General features: G+C 33.7%; 1 protein-coding gene across 3 annotated transcripts; it reads left to right on the top strand.

The window, feature by feature from the left end:
- Nucleotides 1-624: 624 nt before the first annotated feature.
- LOC139816430 (facilitated trehalose transporter Tret1) lies at nt 625-15,952 on the top strand. Of its 3 annotated transcripts, none has more exons than XM_071783916.1 (7): nt 626-862; nt 976-1,777; nt 3,809-3,940; nt 11,988-12,193; nt 12,780-13,193; nt 13,579-14,156; nt 14,323-15,952. In XM_071783916.1, the coding sequence occupies exons 3-7, from the start codon at nt 3,861-3,863 to the stop codon at nt 14,647-14,649; spliced, it is 1,605 nt and encodes a 534-aa protein (XP_071640017.1). In that variant the 5' UTR covers nt 626-862; nt 976-1,777; nt 3,809-3,860; the 3' UTR covers nt 14,650-15,952. The 3 variants fall into 3 exon arrangements, with proteins under 3 accessions (XP_071640016.1, XP_071640017.1, XP_071640018.1); XM_071783917.1 differs by having other exon boundaries at nt 626-873; nt 1,455-1,777; XM_071783915.1 differs by having other exon boundaries at nt 625-1,777; nt 3,806-3,940.
- Nucleotides 15,953-16,901: the final 949 nt, after the last annotated feature.

Here is a 16,901-nt window from a genome sequence, read left to right as displayed (position 1 = left end):
TTTAAAATGTTTTTGTATTTTGTTAAAGTACTCCTGTTTATCAGAAAAGAGATTAAAATTTAAATTATGTCGATTAATCACTTGATAATATTGTTCGTTTTATAATATATATATAAAGATTGAATTAAATAAACAACAATTATTTTAATCCTGCATAGATTAGAATAAAATAATTTACAAAATAACTTAAATGTAATATATTTTTATACATAATATTAATGATACTTTTATAATAACGTGTTAATATACCGATTTCGATACAAATTCTTCGAAAAGTTTGATAATATTCTTGAACAAAAATGTAAATTTATATCTTATAAGAAAAAATATATTGTTCCACATCCCACATCAAAGGTCAAAAACCTTTTTTCATAATATTTTAATCAAAATGTTCCGACGAAATCCTCTTTGGTGCAAACGCTTCTTATTATAATGCAAAGAGACTTGATAAAATTAACATCCTTAAATTCAGCGATCGCTTGGTCCCACTGTCCGCTCCGTTCTCCATCGCATTAACGGTCCTGGGTCGCGTATGTACCGCGGGTGTAATCACGCTCAAATGACCGAGGCAAGAGAAGGGAGGTAGAGAGGTCACGCGTACGAGCGTGTACGTACTTATTCGCCTACAACCTCTGTCAGGAGGAAGGCAGGTGTCGAAGGAGGGAGCTCAAAATCTCGAAAGTGCAGCTAGCTCAGGGCTTTCGTGTCGCGCGACGTTTAGTCTGTCGCGGTGTCCCGATCTAATGTAAACCGGCAACCTTAATTCCGATTTCTCTAACGCTTTCTACTCTGTGATTCCCCCTCTCGGATTTTGTCGCGGTAGAGAAGCGAGAATTATATATCTCTCCGCAACAAAACTCTCGTGTGTAAATAGTATTCTTACGTTATTCCTTTTTCCTTCTTGGCCAGATAATGTAAGAGAGAGTCGCTTCTGATGTTAAAAAGGAAAGAAGAAGTTGGAAAATATTTCTACAGCTCGCCATCAAGCCGCTCCGAAAATATTCTGTATGAAGATTTAGTTTGACAAACAAATGTGTGTGGGAAGAGAAGAAAGTGCGACGTTCGATTGGAAAAATTTAGAAAAATATAAAGACAGTTTCTGACAAACGAGAAATTCGTTGAGAATTCATTAAATAACTACGAGTCAATTGTTTTGTTCATAGTAAAAGCGAAGGACACAATTATAAATTGCTTTTATGAGAAAGATCTTACTTATAATTCTCTTGACAATACTAACTTCTTAATAGCACTATATATCAAACTTATCGTTAAGCTAAAAAAGCAAAGTTCTGAATTTGAAAGTGGTAATTCTCTTTCCGATCAATTTTACGTCCTACAAGGATAAAGGCCACGAGAATTTCTAACAAACTATAAAGTTTCTCCCCGAGGAAAGAGGAAAAGCGATCAAAGTGAAACAAGCTTATAAATCGTAAAATATCAAACTGTTAGTACAGGCAACGAAGAGTAATGACGAACATTGCATGCATGCAGGGGTAATCAATTCGTGTTCAACTGCGTAACAACATGGAAAATCCTTGCAGTTGTTACTTACTTGTTCGATAAATAGCAAGAAATATCGTTACACGTAATCCTTTTTGTGAAGTCGGCATCTTATTCTCAAAAACAGAAAACTTTGACAGTTCTAATACACCCGCAATAGTTCCACTTTTTGAAACGCTTCAATCCGACGAAGAAATCGACGAAGCTGATCGACTTTTCGTAGCAGAAGAAACGACGGAAGGGACGTTGATCCCTTAATTCTGCATACAATCTCCAGGTAAGCACAACGGGACTGATATCGAGGGGAAAAAACCTGGTGACAAATATCTGAGCAGGTATTATAGAATTTTTCGGAATGGATTAGTTTTGATCGAAATTGTTCAGTTATTTCCTAGATTTCTATTGTGTTTTGTAGAGAAAACGGAATAATTTTGATCGAAATCCTCTGAATCGAAATTGATCGAGAGAAATTTATTCCTCTGAGATCGGATACTTAATGAGTTAATTCATTAATTTCTTTTACAAATTCCTGCATCCATTGCCTCATGTACAGGATGTTACCGACAAACTTTATTTACGGCCTTTTTGCGATGTTTGTAGTTAATTTTTCTTTGGCAGAACTTTGATTGGATAACATCTTTTTTCAAAACTTCATAATTCTTAACTTAAAGACTAAGCCTTCAATTAAAGTTTTATTAAAGTAACTTCTACTTTATATTCTACACTCCAAGTAGCACATAAAAGTTTTAAAACGACTACGATATAACGTTGTTGCAGCTTAAACTGCATTTTTATCTAGCACAGTTATCACAACGTCATTATGACGTTTTGACAAAGTTGTAGCAGCAAAAGTGGGACAACATAAGGCTTTGAGGACAATGTCGCAGCCGTTTATAGTTGCGTTGCCGCTATTTTACTGTGAAGAAATTGTCACAGCAAGTGACAGTCGGAATAAAGATAAACAAACCAATAAACAGAGAATGTTATATGTAAATTAATATTTAATAAAAATTAATTTAATTTAAAAATTACGTAAAAGTATTGAAAAAAGAATTCCAAAAAATTTTGTTTTTATTCAATTGAGATTGAACCTCGAATAATCCGGAACCTTTGCCACACTAAAAAAATTTAAATTAATTAATAAATAGTAATTAATTATTGCAAATTATTGTAGTATAATGTACATACAGCATAAGTATGCTAGCTCAGACGCAAATTCATAAGTATAACGCATGGGTCCGCTTGACCATCGTTGATACATGCTAAGTTTAACTTAATTAAAATTGATAGTCACTTTACTCTTCGCTTTCGCTGTGACGTATAAATTATAGTCAGATTACAGCTATTTTGGCTGTATTTTAGTTTCTACATTACTGCTTTTCCTCTCGCTAAAATGGCTGCGGCTAGTTTTGGTATTTCTAACAGCTGTCACAGCGACTTTACAGCTGTTAAAACAGTTAAAATAGCTGTGGTTGCATTTTGACTTTTTTATTAGCTGTCACAACGTACATTAATATAGCTAAAATAGCTGTGGCTGTATTTTGACTTTTTTATTAGATGTTACGGCTAAAAATCTAGCAAAATAACATTTGCTGCCAAATAGTAAAAGGCTGGCAGGACGTTATACTAGCCACATTTTTGCTGTCGCAGCGAATATGGCAGATTGTGTTACTTGGGTATATATTTATTGAGAAAAAATGCACTTTAAATTGCATAAAGAATTCATAAGTGAAATTTATTGCGGAAAATTCTCTGCATATGAGGTTTTTTTTAGTGAGTCACTTATTGTAATCGTGAATAACTAAGTAAAGTAAATTGAGCGCATTGAAGCAGTCAATAAATCATTAATCATATATATGCTGACAATCTTGTACATTATGCCACAGGTGTCCCGTCATTTTTTTTACTTCAAAGATTATGAAAATCCGCAGAATAAGTTTCCATCGATCCTTTTCGTCTCATTTACATTCGTCTCTAACATAGCGCGAGATATTTATATCTGTCGCTTCCATTTTTCACAATTGCACGCTTATCACTTTATGCAAATATGGATGCTGAGACTGGATATGTGAACATCAGTTCGCTAAACTCATTATGGACATTCGCTCTCGCGTTTCTTTGTATAAAAGAAAATCCGCTTGCGACAACTTGTCGCAAATCTCTTCTTGCTCCTACAAGACCATTATAGCAAGCTTCAATCGATCGTACGCTGGGAATGGGAAATAAATGGTGGAGGATCATAATTATGGCTTCGCATCCTCGCGATCGCGCAAGAATCTGATTGTACATTGTTTTTCTTCGAGAGAAGGCCATCCTCGTCGTATCGGCCGCATCGTCCTTCGATATGCAAGAGAGTCGATATGCGTGAAGACGGGAAAATTGAACCACGAGCAGGTCCGACCGAAATGGCAGTTTCCGAGCGCGCGGAGAATGGAAAAAGGTTTGTTCATACTTTTGGGGATTTTGTGCTTTACATTTAACCCTAGGAATACATATTAAATTTTTGCATACGTAAACCACACTGGGGTCTGAGAAGTAGCACCCCAATGGTACTTTTTTCATTATAACTCTCGAGAAAATCGTAAATATTCAGAAAAAATTTTAATTATTCATAAATGCAAAAAAACGCCATTTTATCGTAATTGCTTGAAAAATTCATATCTTTTTTGCTAATGAAGATAATCAAGAAAACCTTTTAGATAAAAGAAAAACACATTTCAAAGTACAAAAACATTTGCCTCTTAAATATTGGAATATTATTATCAAAATTGCAAGGCTCCAAAAATGGCGAATTTTTACATTTCTATTTCCTAGCAATTTTGCAGACAGGTATAAAAGTCAGAAATTTTGTTAAATAATACAAACTCTTAATAACTTGTCATGCATGTTTATTAATAAAAAGAATAAAGACTACAAAATATAAAAAAAATTAATTATTCACATAGATTACGTCAACTGTTCAGTGCATTGAGTAAAACAAAGATCGAGGATTTTTGCACCGCGGGCACGCAAATCTTTTTATCCTTTCCACGTGGACAAAATCGCCTTTTGTTCTTTTTTTTCCAATTTGGCATCATCTTTACATTGCACATTTTATCATCCACGTTCTCAATGAGTATTCGTACAGATGTACGTAACGTCATCGATTGTAATTTTCGCATCATAAATTTAATTAGCTTAACAGATAAATTTTCTAAAAATATGGCACGGAATTGAGCACCTCTGCTATCTTGTCGGAGCTACGAGTTTTCATTATTTACTTAGAACAATATGCAAGTGTAAATTATTGGTATACTTTATGTTCTAAAGATCTCGTGCTTAAATCTAATAAAACCGATAACAATATTTTCATGAAAAAATTATAAAAATATGATCAAATATTGTTTTAAATATAGATTTACACTATATTGTAATATATCTATATTGTAAATCTATAAATTCGAATAAAATAAACTAGAAAATATATATACTTACTTGCAAAAAAATGTTGCACAAAATACACACTGGGCTCCGAGAGATCCCAGACTTATTTCACGTGTTAATTGTCGCAAAGCTGACGAGCAATTGACTACTCCAGCAGCTGCTAGCTATTGAAAAAACTTCAAATTTTTTTACATCCACCCTCGGTCGTATCCACCCTCCCTACTTATTCATTCTACCAATGGTAGAGTTTTAAACTTTAGCCTGAGATCTCAGAGACCCCAAATATTTTAAGATTAATGTGAAGTTATTCAGATCTTTCTCTAAAAAAGTCTCTAGATGAAAATCCAGAAATATTAATTTTCTAAACAATAAATTTATTCATAAAAAGATAGATACGCACAGAAAAGATGGGAATCTTATTATTATTCCATATGCACATTCACAAGATAAATAGCACTAGCAATTTTCTTTTTTTACTGACCTTGGCTTATAGAACTTTGTTCAACGATAAATTAATAATACCGTTAATAGAAGATACCGCCGCGCTTAAAGAGCGCTTTTCCATATCGAGCCTTCAATTATGTAAAAACGTTGTGTAAGATTCAAGGAAATACAGTAATCGTGAGATTCTTTCAGTAAAATAGTATTACTTTATTTAATTTAAAAAATTGCAAGTTTATGCCATTTAATCTACAAAATGTCCTCTTCTTCTTAAACGATATATTTCCAGTGATACAACTGTCAAAATTAATATATCAGCCATCCCCTTATTTTAATTGATGCTCATAGCTAAAGCTGAATCGACAGATCTTATTCATATCGCATTTGCATTACACGACAGTTTTATTGCAAATATATTCAGGATGTATATAAGGAACTCGGCGTTAATAATATGCAAACGAAAACAAACTGAGAGTCACGAGAGTTCATTAAGTACTCAAAATGTAGTTTACGGACTTTACGCAGATGACTTCCTGATCGTGCGCGAGAACGTATTAACCTTGAAGTGACGGATCTAAAGAATTAAAAGTACGAAATCCAAGGTGTCGGTGCCGCATCTAATTGGTTTCCATCAGGGGGACCCTAGGAGGGTGTAGAGAAAAAAACGCGTCAATGACATAATTTCGCGAGCTTCCGCAAAATCAATGTGTTCAGCCGCACAATCGTTTCTCGGGCTTTGTCGAACGATTAAGTATGATGTAGGCTAATAACATGACAAGTAGCTTTTACATTTTACCTTTGCTTAACGCGTTTGCGTAAAAGCATGTCAAAATTTGATATGTTGAGTTTAATCGACAATTTATAATGAAATTTAAGAGAGTCATGATCGATTACGATAAACAATCTTGTAAATAGGAAATATACGGTTGGGCTGGATCTTTTGTGCCTAATAATATTATTCGCGTGAATTTATGTGTGTATATACTTCTTCGCTTTAGCAAACTATGCTTACTATCGGTCTTGAAAGAATAGTACAATCACATAATTAAATTAATCAATTTAATAATACCGATACTCTAATATGAATCTTTAGAATATGAGAAATATATATGGAAAATACGGAATAAGGTATGAAAAGATAAAAGAATACATGAGGTACTTTTATCACGAGCGTGCAGCATAAAATTACAACCTTGGAACATCGTAAATTTCTAGCTTTAGCTTGACATTGCATTTCAAGACCGATAGTAATGGCGCGTAGTTTGCTAAAGCAAAGAAATATACATAAATTCACGCGAATAATATTATTATAAGCACAAAAAATCCAGCTCAACCGTATATTGGTAAATTTCCTATTTACTGATTGTTTATAATGGAATTGGTTGTTATATGATCATGATGTAACATTAGCCACGAATACAGTTGTTTATTATCCACTCTACTGTCTCTAGTTTCACCAATTTTATTTGAAAGATGAGATTTAAGTAATTTTATTCAGAAATGTAAATGTAATAGTAATATTCTTTTATTATTTAATCACAATTAATCAATAAAAAATATTAAAAAACAAAAGTTTTATACGTAAATAAAATATTTAAAAAAGTAAAGTAATTAATAAAAGCAAGTAAATTAAAAGCGAACAACTGGATGAACATTTCTCATATAATGCTCATATAGTAGCTCGACGTTGTAGTTCGATATAGTAATTACGTTCACATCCGCTCATTAAAATTTATAATGTTCCAAATGATTATGAGTTTATGCTGTATGCTCGTGATAAACGTACCTCGTGTATTCTTTTATCTTTGTATTTTATTATATAAAAAAAAGAAATAATATTATGAACTCATCTGCGAATATAAATTTCGCCGATTTAGGTGAAACTGCAAGATCTACGAATATAAGTTTCGCAGACTCAGGTGAAACTGCAAGACATTAGGAAAATTGCAGGAAGTAAGATATTATTAAATTGCCAGCTACTTCATCATGCCTAAAAGCTCTGTCGTGTTTCACGAGACCTACATTATTACGCGTGTGTCACGGTTACTTACATAACACACATATTTTATATTTCGCGTAAGAACGAAAACATTAGCAATCGTCAAACATGTTATCCTCGAATTTGGTGCAATTATAGAATACAAGCGAAAGGTACTTTCAAGCTGTATATCTTATCACGAAGAATTTTTCTAATTAAAAAGATTTATAAAATGCTCAATAAAATGCAAAAAGTGTCAACCAAGTGGCATTTTTTATCTTATTCTAACTATAAGTTCAATTTTAAATTTCCAAAAATCTTATTTTATTTTTCACTGATAACTTCTAATCGCAATGACCGATAAGCAGAACGTAGTTTGCTCATTATAGATTGTGGATTAGATAATAAAGATTCAAATTGAAATCCGGATATGAATATGTTGAGAGAGGGGATCAAGAGATATGGTCATGTCTTGTGCTACGTGCATATACGGCAGCAACTGAACAGACGGAGTGTCTATACACGAGCCACTTACATTAGATGAGTCGAGGTATGATTATTAAATCTCAATAGTGACGGACTAAGTTTAAGAAAAGGTTTACGTTTAAGTTTTTTTTCTATTGGAGCATTAACAGAGATATTATAAAGCAATGTATATTTAAGAAACGTTATCATTATCATACACCTGTCTGCACGAAGTAGCTTAAAATATTTTAAAATAATTTTAAAATAATTAGTTAACATTATGATAGTATGGTTATTATTTTTATCTAACAACGCCAAGTTTTCTGCGTTAAACAACTTTTTATTTTAATATTTTTTGTTTATGTTATCATTTATTTTCTTTGGTTAAGCTCTTCGCTTTATTTAATTGCTCACATTTTCAAGAATTTCTTATGGTAATATATCTCGAAATATCACATACATATTTTTTTCAGATATTTGATTTTACAATCATATTACAAAATAATATACTTTACTGGATATTTAATATTAAAGCATAGTAATAATTGAAAATTGCATAATGTGTATAAGTTTTTATTTGACACGATTTCGTGATACCATAACTTCTTTTTAAGAAAAATAGATTTAAACAATAATATTTTTAATTCGGACGCTGCGTCGTCAATAAAAAAAAAATTATTAATTACAAATCTCAAGACTAATTATCTTAACGCCAATCGCTATTAAGTATGATATCATCTTCACAGCAGACTATAATCTGCTGTTCGCAAATGGGTCACTGACCGACAATCTCATTGTATTAATGCCGTCTTCGTGTGTTGCGATTAATTAACATGCTGCGCGTCAATCGGAGCTCCCTGCGAGACAAAGCTAGCTTTGCATTCGATCAGGTGACGGCGAGAAATCTCATTAATATAATAATCGCTTTAGTAATACCGCTGTAAGTCTCCGAAACGGCGAGACGGCTGTTAAATCGTGTCGTTAAAAACCTTGGACAATAAGCGCTTCCAGATATCCCGGAAAACTGCACTTTTGCGAACTGGGCTTGACCATTGTGCGACACGTAACGACATATAATGCGTATAATGACGCTACTAATAGACGACGATAGAATCTTCGCTCGGCTATGATATCCACGATACTTATCCGCATTTGAGAACTAGTTGACACGCGACTGTAATATAACTCAGACTGTAATATAACTGGAGATAGAACTATCATGAGACGACGTTATCTATGAGGAGAAGAAAGACACAGAGCAAAATATTCACCGAGCGTGTTCTTTACGTATTTAATGAATGGAAATCTTATTCGCGGATCGTTTAAATCTCATTAAACGAATTTTTCAGAGGAAAAAAATACGCGCGGGGAACGTTGCATAATAGTAGAATTTCTGTAAATATAATAAAGTCGGCTACGAGCAAACACTTGTTTTTTTTGCGTAATTTATCTAATGTCATGAACATTTCGAAATAAAACAGACACATTCTCATTCTTTAAAAGTAAACATTACGCAAATATTCGAATAATAGAGCATCCGGATAACGGATCATTCTAATAATGGAGTTTCGAATAACAAGCGTTCTGTTACATCCTGATGTTTTTTGTTACGACAAAAAAATTGTTACGCAAAATAATGGCAAAATCAAGTCATTTGCCGAGACTCGAACGGCGAGTCTTCAGCTAATCTTTTCGTACAATCTGATTTCCTTTCGCAATTAATGCCTTAGGGCAATTAATGTCCCGTAAAAGCGGAATGGCGTTAAAGTTGACGCACATTACACGCGCGCGAAGGACATTCGGTTGGCATATTTCATGCATAATTAAAATCACATCAGGGTTTGATCGATCGCTAAATATCGCTCTATATGGATTAGTAATAAGTCCTTCGATAGCCATTCAATCGGGAGTTTCATAATTTAAATGACGAACCTTTTAAACCCTATCTACGTTTTCATTTTCCAAACAGACAAAATTTAAATTCAAGATCATTAAAGCATAATAATAATTTAAAGTTGCGAGGATAGTCGTTGCGCAATATCATTAATTTTTTTTTACCATATATGTAATATCTGCGTAACGTAAAAGCCCACCGAATTAAAAAGTCATCAACGAAAATGACGACCAATCTACTTATTTCTTAAAAATTACTGGACGTCTGCAAATCATATTTGTCTCAGACGCAGCTTGTGAATCTGTACGCGTCTTCGTATTTTATAGATTCCGTAAGTAATCGGAGACGTGAAAGGTTCGCGAGAGTACACGTGGGAAAGAACAAGGGATATATATGTCCGAGCAGGTGGAAAACGGATTGCGTTGCCTGATTGGCGATGTTACATCATCGCTGGGCTCGTTTCATTCAAAATGAGAGAACGGCATGTACTTAGTGAGCGACACACTTTGTTCAAAGCTAACGCAACGCATTATTCGTAGATTCACCAGAAAATGAGAAAAATACGGGATAAATAAACCACAGGAATACGAGAGAACGTAAAAAAATATATCTACATTCGTCTAACCGCGACCTCGCGTAAATAACTCATTCATACTAATCGTTCGCATTGTTCGCCGGTGTTTCGCGTAACGCTCGTGGCAACGATTTTAAACCGGCACGATTCAACACAAAAGGTGCCTCCAACCATCATTGCGTTTATGTAATTGTGCATGTTCTTGCACGTTTGCGCAATGCGATATGTGGATCATCGTAAACCGGTCCTTTCTCTCTTTATCTCCACACGAACATTCTTACGGGATCATGGAATTACTTTAATCTTATCAAATCCTTATGGTGAACGCGTTCCTTTTTTATTTTTGAATATATTTCAGAGATATATTCCGTACTGTTATTCCAATTCATGAGAGTATCTTTTTATATTCTGAATTTATATTTTATGTAGATTCCAGACCGCAATTTTTTTTCATGAAATAAAATAAATAGAAAGAAGAGAAAAATCCTCATGACGTCTCTACTAGCAAACGAATTATTGACGAGTTTTTTATTTCTAATTTATTTACGGAATTCTTCACTAATCGTAATAATAAAAATATTTAAATGACAGATAAATGTTGCATGTAAAAAAAATATGTAGATATAATTTATGGAAGTAGATTAACATAAGAGTATTAGCGTAAAATTATGCCTGCCTCACAGTTATTTTGTTTACAGATGACAGATCCAAAACCAATTCATCAAAAAAAATTTTGAGATACTTCTAAATGTTAAAAGTTCATGTAGAAACATCTCAGAAGCTATTCAGATTTTTCTTTTAATACACGGCTCAAAGAAATAATGTAGGCTATTGGCACTTGAAATAACTGAATCTGAACTTCGCCGGAAAGGTTGTTGCCGAAAGCAACGTGATTACGTCAAGTGAAAGGTTTTGTAAACGGGAGCGTCGATTATGCTTTAACGAGGTGAAAGAATTGCGTTTCATTGAACCCGTGTATACTTTCCTATACACAAATATCCTACTTCCATTTTATGTCGATTGACATGTACATTATTCGCGATTATTTTATTTATATTTATATTAAGAGTAATGAGATATTTTCTAAAATAATTCATAGATATATATTTTTGCTAAATTTAACAACAATGTTATAAGATAAATATTATATTTTAACAGTACTATTTGTAATAAGAATTAAGTTACTTTAATACATATTTTTCCCCGTCCATTTAATTACATGCATGTGTTTAATTATCTTGTAAATGAATTTATCCGGTATTGTGGATCTGTGGGACGGAACTCCTTCCACCTCGTCTACAGTTCATTTAAGACCTTTTATTCGACTGATTGAGAGTTCAATGTATGTACAATGTAGTGCACGTAGACTTTCAAAGATGTGTCGGGCATGTTAAATTCCAAGGCCGAGAGCGTCAAATAGTTATCAGTTCTAGAGGATGTTATTTTTAGACGAAGAATTTTCTATCTCTATCAAAAATATATTATACAAAATAAAAGTATATAATAAAAATGTCGACAAATATTACAAAAATTAACATGATAATTGTTATTCATTTAATATATGTGGAAGAAAAAGAGATTTCCAGATTTATCAATTTAATAGTTAATTAATTAATATATATATACAATGTTAAAAAAATTGAGCATTGAACTCAAGATTGCGTTTTCAGTAAAATATACGTTGTATTAATATTTTTTTCGCTGCATTTTAGGAACGATGAGAAAACATCAGTCACGGATGAAGTAGCATATATTTCCAAACTTCGACAAGCAGTACCGCAATGTTGTGCAGTCGGCGCTAAAAATTTACTCCTACTTACTTTTGGTTCAACCTTGGGATTCTCAACTATCCTTATCCCGGCGTTGCAGAGGGAAGATGCGGACATCAAAGTCACGATGGAGGAATTAACATGGATCAGTAAAGGGCCATTTATAAATATGGGGCGCTGAGAGATCCATACAATACATATAGAATTATTTAAAGAATTTTTGCTTTAAAATACAAATAGAATTTTTCTTCTGTCTGTCCAGGAGGATTTTTTCGCCTTTTTCTGATAAAACTCTTTCATTGTAATTTAAGTCAATATAAATGAAATTTCATGGTAAAAAAATTAATATTAGTTCACCACATTATAAATTATCTCAATATTAACGTTTAAATTATTATCAATATTAAAATTGAAATTATAATTATTAACTTATATGCACTTAAGCCGGTTCTACAATACGTCGCAAACGATGACAACTGCTGGTTGTAAAGTGTTATTTCTGATTGCCGATTGTCAGTTACTGTCGCCAAAAAAGTTAAAAGTTCGCCAACTCTCTTTTGACAACCGCAATTGACAAGCGCAACGTGGAAATAACACTTTTCAATTAGCAGTTGCCATTGTTCGCGACGTATTGTAGAACCGGCTTTATAGTTCAACAAAATTTTACATAATAGTCTTATTTATTATATCAATTATCGTCTACAATGTTTTCACTGTTAATATATCCTCTTCCAGGCAGTTTGAACTTATTTCTCGTGCCGATCGGCTGTTTGGCGAGTGGACCGCTATCGCAGTATCTGGGCAGGAAACGGACGATGATGCTGGCGAATATACCATTCGTGATGGCCTGGCTGGTGTTTCACTATTCCAGCAATCCCGCGATGTTGCTCGCGGCGCTCGCGATGACGGGCCTGACGGGCGGCCTCCTCGAGGGCCCGGTTATAACTTACGTCGCCGAGGTGTCGCAGCCCTACCTGCGCGGAATGCTCTCCGCGACTTCCTCGATGGCGGTGATCCTGGGTGTCTTCACGCAAATGTTGAGCGGCAGTTTGACTCACTGGAGAACAGTGGCGCTGATCAATCTGACTTACCCGATTCTTTGTTTTATCGCCCTGTGCTTGGTGCCCGAGAGCCCGCACTGGCTCGCTGGTGAGTGATCAGTTAAATTATTTACTTTTTTCACAAATTTATCAAACTGTTAAATTATTTTATTATTTATTTATTATTCTAAATTATTTATCTGTTTATAAATATTAGCGAATTGTTATTTATCTCTTTTCTCAAATGTAAGGAGTTATATAATTAATTTTAGCAATTATATAATTAAATATTTTAGCGGTTCAATAAAGTATCATCACTTGAATCTATTACTTTATATAAATCAAAACGTTTTTTCAGTTTTTTAACGAAACAGATATATGTATATATCTGGGCTAATCTCTTATTTAAAAAAAAACTTTAAAAATTATTATAATAATAATTAATTAAAGCTAGTTTTGAATTTTGAATGATACAGAAACTCGATTCTTTCCAGTCAAGGGTCGTTTCAAGGAATCGGAACGCGCTCTCTGTTGGTTGCGGGGCTGGGTAGGCCCATCGCATGTGCAAAATGAATTTAATGCGCTCCGCGAGGCGATTCAGAAGCCGACCGATAACACCGATGCCGATAAAGAAAAGATTTGGCGAGCCTACACCAAACGGACCTTCTGTTTGCCTTTCTTTTTGGTCAGCGCGGGCTTCTTCATCTCAAACTTCGGTGGCTGCACAACTCTGCAGACTTTCGCCGTCGTGATATTCGCGAAACTGAACGCGCCGATCGACAAGTACACGGCCACGGTGTTCCTGGGCATCGCTCAGTTAATCGGCACCATAATCTGCGTACTGACGATCCACCTCATGGGGAAACGCAGGCTGACCTTCCTGTCGGTCGGCGGTACCGGTTTATGCTTCCTCGTTACCGCTATCTATGGTTATCTCAACGACATGGATTTCTTGGACGGTGTCAGATACAGCTGGATACCAACTACTCTCATGATAGGCGGAGCTTTCACAGGGAATCTCTGCATCAGAACCCTACCTTGGATTCTTGCGGGCGAAGTGTTTCCCGTGAAGGTGCGTGCATTTTGCGATATTTCTCCTTCAGTATTTTTAAGTTTTAACCCTTTCGTTTAAATTTCGTTTACAAAAAAATTAGAGACTGCATTTATCATTGGAACACTTTATTATAATTGAACATCAAATCTTTCTTGATCTCAAACGATTCCGAATTCGTCATCAGGTACGCAGCAGCGCAACCGGCGCGGCCGGTATGATCGCCTACGTCATGGCGTCGATCGCGAACAAAACCTTCCTCTACATGGTGAACGGCATGTCATTATCCGGCACGTTTTTCTTCTACTCTCTGATCAATGCTGCCGGTTTGTGCCTTATGTACCTGATATTACCCGAGACCGAAGGTAGGACCTTGCGAGAAATCGAGGAGCATTACGCCGGCATACAGAGTCTAAAGAATCGGCCGAAGAAGGAGCAGCAGGCCACCAAGGAACAATGGGCGGTCGCGAATCCGGCGATTGTATACGATGAGAATATCGAAAGTAAATTATAGAAATTTGGTTCTCTGGTAACTTCATGAACTAAATTATCACGCTGTTAACTATTGCATCCGGAATCTGTTTACGGAAAAGACTACTTATTGCATGAACAATTTTATAACTGACACAATCCAACTCATGAAAGAGAGGTAATCGATTGTAAAGATTATTTGATTGATGTTCATCTATAGTCTGTACAATGCTGGAGGAACAAGAATTACCGCAAATCGAACGGTTTTTTCCTAAGAAAATTTCCGGGAAAAGATTAAAGAACTAGTGATATGTTGAAGAATGTTAGGAAATAGTATTTCTATTTATTATTTTATATTATTTAACAGAGACGCGGTTGTCGCAAAGTGGTGCTGACATCATCGCTAATATTACTGACTAATCTTTAGAAACGGAGGAACTGATTTTTGGATTATAAACTAGTCTCAGTTTCTTTCCAAAATATTACCTTTGCTACTTACATATATACTTAAATAAAAGAAATTGATGAAAAAAAAAACTTTCTAAAGATTAGCAGAATACTTGACACGGACTTGTCTTGTTGACTTAAAATTTATTTCTTCGTTACTGCTTAGGGAAGCTTTTACATTTTACGACGACTTTCGCATTTTTTTTTATAGCGATTGGATATATTTATGTAGATTTAATAAAAACGAAAATGAGAATATACATATAACGGGGAGCTGAATAGAATTAAGCTTTAATTGTATTAGCCAACGCTGTTGCATATTATTATTCTCTGTGATAATTCGATGATCTTTAATACTAAACGTAGAATATATTTTGGTAAAGCGTAAAATGCCACACATATTACTATCATATTTTCAACTCGAATATTGCTTAATAAATGATTTATAATATTTATATGCGCTCGTGTTGATAGAAAATCTTGAACAAAATAAAAATGTATTTATTACATGCTATAATTTAGTATTTAGTTCCTTTGTATAATCTGTAAAATAAAATAAAGAGACTTATCGACTGTTATTAATAACATTTAAAGGAACAATTTATAACATGTCTTATATCACAAGGAACATTTGAATTCTTTCTATCACTGCTTTTACTTTTTATTTTTTGACATGTTTACGAGGCATGAACTCTCTCTTGATTTATATTTATCGCGCTATATGCGATTGCGTTGAATACATACTGCGAGTAATGCGTTGTTGCGAACTTATATAATTTTTAATTACTGTTTTCCTTTGTTTAAATTATACCGAAGACGGTCTAAATATAGACCGAAAACACAAACACCCAGTTGGCCCTTTTATTTTAATTGGTATAATAAAGATATAATCTATGTTATATAGATTAGAAAATTATTATTCGTTCTTAACATTTTTTAAACATTCTGTGTTGCTTAATTATATATATTTACTTCTTTAAATCGATTAAAAATAATAAAATAATATTCTGAAATATTTTTCGTAAATCAATAAAGTGTTATCATATCAATTACAGAATGGAAACAGTGTTGAGATAGAATACTGATCAAATTAAATAAGGGATAAAAGATAATAATATTTATCTTTCATTATCCTCTTCCATCTGTATCAAACACATATGGACCCAATTTTTATTTTTATCCTTTTTATCATTGTCAAATTAAATTGTATCTTGCTTCAACTTTTCCACAAATGTTTATTGCGCTGTTGTTCATAAATATGTATGTAGATGGATGTATACGATGTGTACGATGATGTGTAAATGTATGTGAATGTCCATAGTGTATTGAGCTCGAGTTCGTGGGTTTGCTAAGCCCGCAAGTAACTATGCGGGGATCAGTCATTCCTGCGGGAGCATAAATTAATCGAGAATTCCGTGATATTGTGGCCATCTAATAATGATTGAGGCGTTGCATTAATTTAGATCAATATTGATATTCACGGAAAGACTTGGCAGCCGACAGAAATAGAAGGGAGCTTGTGGTTCCTCAGTTTTACTGTAGATGGAACATGTAGTCTTTTATATCTGAAAGATACAGATTAATTATTTCGCACTAAATGTATGTATGAAAGAAAGAGAGACTTTAAATCGCTATCCACATTAAATTTTAATAACAAATTTTTTAGAATATTTAGAATTAATTTTTTTTCAATAAAAATTTCAAGAAACGCTTTCACTTTTTAATAATTATTAATTTCTTACATTTATATTTTTAATTTAACTATCTAATAAATATTCTTTTTTTCAAAAAAAAAAGAGAAGAAGGAAGTATTTAATCTAATTAGAATTGTCAGATATCAGATTTAAT

The sequence above is a fragment of the Temnothorax longispinosus genome, chromosome 7 (genome assembly GCF_030848805.1).
Source record: "Temnothorax longispinosus isolate EJ_2023e chromosome 7, Tlon_JGU_v1, whole genome shotgun sequence".
Lineage (NCBI taxonomy): Eukaryota > Metazoa > Arthropoda > Insecta > Hymenoptera > Formicidae > Temnothorax > Temnothorax longispinosus.
Note: the sequence above shows the minus strand (reverse complement) of the source record. Positions and strands in the feature narration are given on the sequence as shown.

Excerpts from the sequence above, each read along its gene's own strand:
- LOC139816430 (XM_071783915.1), top strand. The coding sequence starts at position 3,861 with ATGCGTGAAGACGGGAAAATTGAACCACGAGCAGGTCCGACCGAAATG. Across the intron at positions 3,941-11,987 it reads CGCGCGGAGAATGGAAAAAG|GAACGATGAGAAAACATCAG; the intron begins GTTTGTTCATAC and ends GCTGCATTTTAG. Across the intron at positions 12,194-12,779 it reads GGAGGAATTAACATGGATCA|GCAGTTTGAACTTATTTCTC; the intron begins GTAAAGGGCCAT and ends ATCCTCTTCCAG.